The sequence below is a fragment of the Camelina sativa genome, chromosome 20, assembly GCF_000633955.1.
Source record: "Camelina sativa cultivar DH55 chromosome 20, Cs, whole genome shotgun sequence".
Taxonomy (NCBI): domain Eukaryota; kingdom Viridiplantae; phylum Streptophyta; class Magnoliopsida; order Brassicales; family Brassicaceae; genus Camelina; species Camelina sativa.
The window spans coordinates 5,788,148-5,796,174 of record NC_025704.1 but is presented as its reverse complement, the minus strand read 5'-3'; the positions used below and the strand labels follow the sequence as shown (position 1 = coordinate 5,796,174).

Here is an 8,027-nt window from a genome sequence, read left to right as displayed (position 1 = left end):
TCAGGAGAAACAAATTAGCAAAAACAGAACACGAAAGGGGTTGCCTAGTTAGCAACTGATGACGTGGCATAGTTCTCGTGTGTCTGTCTCTAAAAGAAGAAACGGCTATAAGTGGAAGCGTTTGGAGAGGTCACGTGATTTGCACAAATTTTTCATTTTTATTCATACTATTCTTATTAATTACTATTACTATTTCATTAACTAATTACAACTCTCTCTCTCTCACTCGTAAGTCGTAACTCGTAACTCAATAACGCATCACTTTTTTTGTTACCTTGATTATAATATACTATCACGCGCGACGCTCTGTTTTGACGAGTGGAGTATGTTTGTTTGCTTTAAGAAACGTGCATGATCATTAACGTTTTCTTTTTGTACAAGGAAATAAAAAACGTGTACTTGTAGACAAAAGTGAGAAGAAATGAGAAATCTGTTCAGGAGATGTGATTGTGAATGCTTTTTTTTTTTCTTTGTCTGATTTGGTTAATTCATTTTATAGAGAACGGCGTCAATTTTCTGCGAATAAATATCTTGATTAGTACTACCACGTACTACTTTCATACTTTGTGCTATCTTACCTATAAATGCAGTGCTTTAATCTAGTCATAACACGTACATCTCTAGCTTTAATCATTCTCACCTAGACTCTTTTACAAAAACCAGTTTAAAATCTTACCCTCTCATTCACGTCATCATATATATGTGTATTTATGTAACGAGAATACAGACAAAAATATTAAATTCATTGTAAGCATATTTGAGAAACAGTAGCCAATGATTAATCCTACAATTGCAGTAAACAATTTGTGAACGAGGTTATATTTATTGTGTACATTGAATGTATAGATAGGAAGGATATTCATATTTTGGATCATCTATAATTCATGTGTGAAACTAAAATGAATATGAGTTTTGATGAAAATATACAAATCGTAATGTAATCCAATTATGATCTCTCCTAATCTATGTTAGTTGATGTTGGGTAGACTTTTGGTTCACTGTGAGCACTCATTTTTATAACGTCTATAAAGTACAAAACTATGGTACTTAATGTGATTTTTGAAAGCTGATTTTAATTAAAAGAAGGCGTGAAGGATATGAAATCGTTAAAAGAGAACGTATGAGTGACGCGCGTTTGAGATTGCGAGAATGCGAGTTGGGGGAAGAAAGAAGTATAACTGTGAATGATAAAATGCAAACGCTACCTACTAATATCTCCACTTGTCATGCAACCAGGCTGAATTCGTTTCTCTTTTCGATTCTTATTTTTGGTTTTTTTTTATTCTACTCAACACGTTACACGCTTCAAATAATTAAAAAAAAAAATCACATTTTTTTTTTTGACTACTATGGTTATTTTGGAGCTATATAAACCCACCTGAGCCTCCTTAGTTTCCTCCATGAAATAAAAAGAAGTATCTTCTAGAGAGAGAGAGCTTTAGGGTTTCAAAAAAAAAAACACTTGAGACCCTTAAGAAATCTCCGAACGAGAAAAGCTTCTCAATCTCTATAGAAAATGGCGGTCATGATCGATCACCATTTGCTCGCTTTTATCTTCGGCATCTTAGGTAATGTTTCCATGTCATATCCTAATTACTTGTTCATCGTATCGTCTCTTTTCGTTCTTCTTTATTACTTTTATATTGTTAATATGTACTATATTTTATATGACTACCGGCAATTTGAACGGAAGGAATTTGCAACATCAACTATAATGTTGCAACTTCGCATCTAATTAAGCTTCTGATTTCAATAATATTATAAACTATGTGTAGGATTCCATTAATTGTATGACTAAGATCTAAACTAGACATAATTACTAAGAAATGAATTAAAATCATGGACAGTTCATCATGACCAACCTAACAAGTTTCAAGATTTTTCTTCATTTACTAAACTAAGTCATTTGGAATCATTATTTAATGATCTTCTAATTCTTAGGTAAAAGCTCAGATTACCAAAAAAAAAAAAAATCAATACGTAAGCTATTAATTAAATTGAAATCGTCACGCATTGTTGTCTATCATACTCGATACGTGTATTGTGGTTAATGCACAATTTAATTGCCCCGCTGAGGTTAGTTAGAGTACTAGGGATGATTCATGTACTATGTCCCAACAAAACTAGAAGCCTCTTAATTATAAAAATCGACTCATTTATTTTTATTTTTTTAATGGTATTACAGGAAACGCAATATCCTTCCTCGTATTCCTCGCTCCAGTGTACGTAGATACGATTTATTTATTTTTAAAAATTTTATTGTTAATTTGAGAATGATTCTGATTCATGTTTTTTTTTAAAAAATATTTCAGGCCAACTTTTTATAGAATATACAAGAAAAAATCGACGGAAAGTTTCCAGTCCCTACCGTACCAAGTGTCGCTGTTTAGCTGCATGCTATGGCTCTACTACGCATTGATTAAACAAGACGCTTTTCTCCTAATTACCATTAACTCCTTCGGCTGCGTCGTCGAGACTATTTACATCGCCATGTTTTTCGCTTACGCCACCAGGGATAAAAGGGTAATTTTCTTACCCTCTCCTCCTTGATTAATTCCGCTTAAATACAAATTATATTACCAAGTGATCATTATTATGCGTTTTAACAGATCTCGGCTATGAAGTTGTTCATAACGATCAACGTTGCCGTCTTCTCGTTAATTCTAATGGTTACACATTTCGTTGTTAAAACCCCAACCCTCCAAGTCTCTGTCCTCGGATGGATTTGCGTTGCCATATCTGTTTCTGTTTTCGCTGCGCCTCTCATGATCGTGGTAATTAGCTAACGTTGATTCTAATTTGATTTATAAAATTTACTTCTATAACAAATTTATTTTTGGAAGAAAATGTTTTAGTTAAATTTTGTTGTTGTGAACAGGCTCGTGTAATAAAGACAAGGAGTGTAGAGTTCATGCCCTTCACGCTTTCTTTCTTCCTCACTATAAGCGCCGTTATGTGGTTTGCTTATGGCTTATTCCTCCATGACATATGCATTGCTGTAAGCATTTTTTTTTTTTTTTACAGTTTTCAAAATATTCACATTTTGGGTAAAATTATGTTAAAGATCTTTACTGAGTTTTTTTTTGTTTTTTTGGTTATGATAATTTTGCAGATTCCAAACGTGGTGGGATTCGTACTAGGGATGTTGCAAATGGTCTTGTACGGTGTTTACAGGAACTCTAGTGAGAAACCAGAGATGGAAAAGAAGATTCATTTGTCAGAACAACAACTTAAGAGTATTGTCGTGATGAGTCCGTTAGGTGTGTCGGAAGTGCACCCAGTTGTGACGGAACCGGTGGGTCCACTCTCTGACGCAGTTCATCATGAGGATCTGTCCAAAGTTACTAACGAGAAGGAGGAGGAGCCGTCAATTGAAAACGGCAAAAGCCACGTGGAGACCACTCGTCCTGAAACCGTTTGAAGTGTCAAAATGTGAATAAGAAAAAAAATGAAGAAGCAAAATATTTCTCTCTTTCGCTCTCTTTCTCTCGGCTCCGTACGTCGGGACGGCCAAATGGAACAAATTGTATCGGCGGTTTGTTAATTTCCATTTTTGTTTCGTATCTTATCGATGATGTACTACTTGCATAAAGTTTTGCGTTTATTTGAATTTGTATCTTTATCATCTTTGTGTAAGTTGTAACTAGTGCTTTTAAGAAATTTGATTAAATAAAATAGATTACTCCTAGCAATAGCCCTGTTCACCACCCTTTTATGATTGATTACATTTGTCTCAAGATGTCGCCGTCAATTAGAAAACGAATGGTCTTGTACCATTGACAACATAATACTGTTTAAAGATTTTGAGATTTTAATAGATATATAGAAACGTACGAGTCGGAAGAAATAGTATGTACACAAGTTTCTGATCTAACCAATATCCCCATTCAGTATATTACAGTTAAATCCAGATAAATCTTTTTAAAATAACAAGGTTTACTTTTGTATATATTAAAAAAGAAAATTCAAGTTGAAGTACAAAAAATCTAGACGTCCCAATGCTTTGATGAAAACGTATCCTAGCAAACCTTAGATATAAAGATGAAACGTTCGTACACTTCCAGACAAAATTGCATCATCAAAAGAGTGACAATCACTATATGCGTACTATTTGCTCATTAAGAAACAAGATTGGTATAACCGTATGCAATATGTCTTATTACCTCTAAATTAGATAGTCTTTTACTACTATTCAATTATCCCTGAAACTTTTACCAAAATTTTTTTTTATCTCTGAAACATAAATAACTTATATATATATGCATGTATGTATATACTGGTAAAAATGATAGAAAAAATTAATAACTACTTATTTTAAACGGTAACGACATAATCCGACAAAAAGTCATATTTATAGCGAATTTCGACAAATAACTCATGACGACATATGATAGGTTAGAGTTAAATTCTAAAATTAGTAGTTTCTAGATTGAAAGAAAAGAAGACAAAAAAATATTTTTAGTTGACTAACAACTAAAAATCTTACTAACAAATTCTAAAGGTGGCTAAAAAGGGGTAAAACTCTTTTCTAATTAAAGTGTTACTAAAAAAGGTCTAAAATTTAGAATTTTCGAGTAAAAATATTCTCCGAGTATCTAGTAGTGAAAAGAATGTCCATACACCACAAATAAAACATATGAGAAATTTCGAAATCCATTGTAATAGAGAGTACACAGTACACTGTCAATAGTAAAAAAAAAAAAAGTCCCGACAGAAACTTGATAAGACCAAACCAAAATCTTACAATCTAAATACCTATCCTTAAAATATTTGTCAGATTGCGAGGGCATGTGACCCACGTTGTCCGAAACTCCGCGATAGTGGACATGAGCCACACCACAGAACAGAACCACATGAAAGAGTCTAGAAAACACTTAACATTGGATCTTTGCAATTCAAATCTTCGATCAGACGTAAACATCGCCACATGTGACTCATCATGTAACTTATCTGTCAAAAATCCCAAATCACATAATAGCAAGGCTACAAAATTTACATGAACAACATCTTCACAACTCTCGAGAATCTCAATTAGAGTATTTTTTTTTTTTTGGTTATTAAAAGAGTCCCCCTTTTTGCCCATATTGCAACATCACATATATAATGTACAGCAACTCGTTGTCCCAATGTTTTTGTTTGTTTTCTATGTTTGACAATAAATGAGAGTTTTGGGAAATAAGAACAAAAAAGGGTCAAGACCCAAACCGGTTTCTACCCGGTGCTGTTGTTCTCTGAAGTTCCCTGTTCACTTAGTCGTCGTTTCTCCCTCAGACTCTCTCCCCACATCTTAGCCTCTGCAACCGCACGCTCTCTATTGATATCTCGGTTCAATATCCGAGCTGTCTCTCTCGGTGAATCTTCCTTCTCGGAACCTTCTAAATCAAATTTACTTCCCGAGCCACCTCCTTCATCGTTCCTTGTTATTAACTTTCCTCCTCTTTCATCTCGGTTTCTCCTACTTTCATCTTTGCTTGGATCATAAGCTTGGTTTGCAAGATAGGAGAGTGCAGTGACAACATCTGCAATGAGTGGACGTGTAGCCGCCTGCTCTTGGATGCACATTGACGCCACAGCTAAAGCTTGGTAAAGTGCACGCGTAGGAAACCGTCCCTTTAGCTTAGGATCCGCCAGTTTTATGAACTTTCGTCTGTCGTTGAACAATGGGCGAGCCTATCAAACACCAAAATGTTCTCAACTGTTAAAACCAAAAAAGTCTCAAAACTTTTTGCATTAGTGAATGTAAAATGATGAATTTATTTACCCAAGCCACCAGGTTCTGTTCTCCATGAGGCATCTCGCTGTCTATAGCTTTACGACCAGTAATGAGCTCGAGAAAAACAACACCAAAACTGTATACATCTGACTTTACAGTCAACTGTCCAGTCATTGCGTACTCGGGAGCACAATAACCATAAGTGCCCATGACTCTAGTTGAGACATGAGATTTGTCTCCGGTTGGTCCAAGTTTAGCAAGCCCAAAATCAGAAAGCTTCGGGTGGAAACCCTCATCGAGTAAAATGTTTGATGACTTAAAATCTCTATAAATAACCGGAGGGTTTGCCTTATCATGTAGGAACTCCAAACCTTTCGCCGCACCAGCAGCTATCTTCATTCTCATGTTCCAATCTAAGGCCTCCTTATCCGGTGGAAGATCTGGGGCAGAGCACAAACCGAATGGAAAATATAATAAATAAACAAATGAATGAAGAATCTGCTAAAGTTAGGGTTGGCATTGACTAAGATCACAAAGAAGAATCTATGGATTGATATTGACTAAGGTCACAAAGAACAGCTGGGGTCTAAAATGGTGAAAGTTAAGAAAATAGCGGAGATTTACCGTGGAGGTGATCTTCCAATGATCCTAAGGGCATAAACTCATATACCAACAGGCGTTGATCTCCATCGGCACAGTAACCAATAAGGTTGACTAAGTTGGGATGATGAAGAAGGCTAAGCATAAGAACCTCTACCAGAAATTCTCTGTTACCTTGTAGACCATTCCTGTCCAATTGTTTAACCGCAACAACCTGAAAGATAACAAGAAAAATAGATCAGAGGTACAATACTATTAATGTATCCAAAATCAACAAGCTAACCAACTCTTCTGTAACACGTAGGGGGTAAAAGATGAAGAGTAATCCTTAATGAAAGGAAAACATAAATATAACAATGTTCACCAAGTACTCAAAATTCTTATCAAATTTAGTCATCTTTTTAACATCATAACATAGCCTTGTACAATTGAAAATGGCTAGCAGCGTCTTTCACATTTCCTATCAAATTCAACATTCAAGAAAACAGTTGAAAGCCAAGAGAACACCACGACTACACATTTTTCCTTTCTACCTCATACACTCAATTTAAAAGGATTAAATTTGGAAAAATCTTAGCATTCAAAACATATAAACAACACTTTTTACGAAACAAAACAAAATCCTAAAACGACGCTTATATTGAAAGGGAAGGACTTTGAGTATTAGGTGAGACCCATCTAATATACAAAGCAAAATCTCCCCTCTAAAATTCAATATCAGCAATTGTATGCATCTTTATCAAATAGTAATGTAAAAGTGTAATTTCCTAAGATTCAAAACAAAACAAAAGAAAAAAATTACCTGACCGGTGCTATCAAGCCTTCCTTTGTAGACACGTCCAAATCCACCTTCACCTAAGAAAGTGTCAGGATGGAAGTTCATAGTTGCAGCAGCAAGCTCACGGAAAGCAAATGTATGAGCAGCAATTTGATTAAGCCCATCCCTTGGAAGCAGTAGCTCCCGTTTTGACCCTCCATTACTCTTTGAGCTAAGCTTCTCCCCACCTGCAACCGTCATCAAGACCAATCAATCATCTACCAAACGCATCCACAATCCAAAAACTCCAAGAACAAAAATCACCCTAAAAGCTTAAAACTTGTATCAGTGTCTCCAAGGCACAATCCCCAAATAACCAAATCTAAGATCCTAATCCTGATTCAGTAGGATCATGTGATCCTGATCCTCACAAAGTCCAATTCATCTATCAACACACAAACTAAGGACAAACTTGGAACTTGTGAATTAGATCAAAACAAGTGAAAGGATCACACTTTCCTCTGCACCTTACACCAATAAATACGAAAACAGTTGAAACAGAACATGCCCAAATAGCCTAAAACATCTGACAAGCTCATATATCCAAAGTAACAGTAGTGATTGAATGAGAGATCAAGTTCCCGTTTAGCTCAATCAGGATCATTGACAACCAGATCTTGTGGGCATGTAAACCATAAGAAGAAAACGAACGAAATGAGAAATCATGAACTAATCAAGAAACCTGAAGGGAGACCAGAGAGGCTATTAGATACTGTCGGTTGTAATTGCTTCTTCTTCTGACCATTAGATTCCTCAACTGGATTCAGCTTCTCGTCATCACTCGAATCAAAACACGAGAAACAACCCATCTCCTCCTCCTCCTCCTCCACTCAATTTTTCCCAAAGATCAGTAATCCCAAAAAAAAAAAACACACCCTTTCAATCCTATTGTGAAAT

General features: G+C 35.5%; 2 protein-coding genes across 2 annotated transcripts; one reads left to right on the top strand and one right to left on the bottom strand.

The window, feature by feature from the left end:
- LOC104769533 (bidirectional sugar transporter SWEET15) lies at window positions 1,408-3,692 on the top strand. The gene is made up of 6 exons (XM_010493761.2): window positions 1,408-1,568; window positions 2,186-2,222; window positions 2,313-2,523; window positions 2,610-2,774; window positions 2,879-2,998; window positions 3,113-3,692. The coding sequence occupies exons 1-6, from the start codon at window positions 1,517-1,519 to the stop codon at window positions 3,419-3,421; spliced, it is 894 nt and encodes a 297-aa protein (XP_010492063.1). The 5' UTR covers window positions 1,408-1,516; the 3' UTR covers window positions 3,422-3,692.
- Window positions 4,992-8,027, bottom strand: LOC104769531 (serine/threonine-protein kinase PBS1). The gene is made up of 5 exons (XM_010493760.1): window positions 7,813-8,027; window positions 7,116-7,318; window positions 6,338-6,527; window positions 5,762-6,153; window positions 4,992-5,670 (listed from the first exon to the last, which is right to left on the bottom strand). The coding sequence occupies exons 1-5, from the start codon at window positions 7,937-7,939 to the stop codon at window positions 5,212-5,214; spliced, it is 1,371 nt and encodes a 456-aa protein (XP_010492062.1). The 5' UTR covers window positions 7,940-8,027; the 3' UTR covers window positions 4,992-5,211.

Coding starts and splice junctions, on each gene's coding strand:
- LOC104769533 (XM_010493761.2), top strand. CDS start 1,517: ATGGCGGTCATGATCGATCACCATTTGCTCGCTTTTATCTTCGGCATC. Junction 2,775..2,878: donor CTGCGCCTCTCATGATCGTG/GTAATTAGCTAA, acceptor TGTTGTGAACAG/GCTCGTGTAATAAAGACAAG. Junction 2,999..3,112: donor TCCATGACATATGCATTGCT/GTAAGCATTTTT, acceptor ATAATTTTGCAG/ATTCCAAACGTGGTGGGATT.
- LOC104769531 (XM_010493760.1), bottom strand. CDS start 7,939: ATGGGTTGTTTCTCGTGTTTTGATTCGAGTGATGACGAGAAGCTGAAT. Junction 7,319..7,812: donor CCTCTCTGGTCTCCCTTCAG/GTTTCTTGATTA, acceptor TGACGGTTGCAG/GTGGGGAGAAGCTTAGCTCA. Junction 6,528..7,115: donor GGCTTGATAGCACCGGTCAG/GTAATTTTTTTC, acceptor GTTATCTTTCAG/GTTGTTGCGGTTAAACAATT.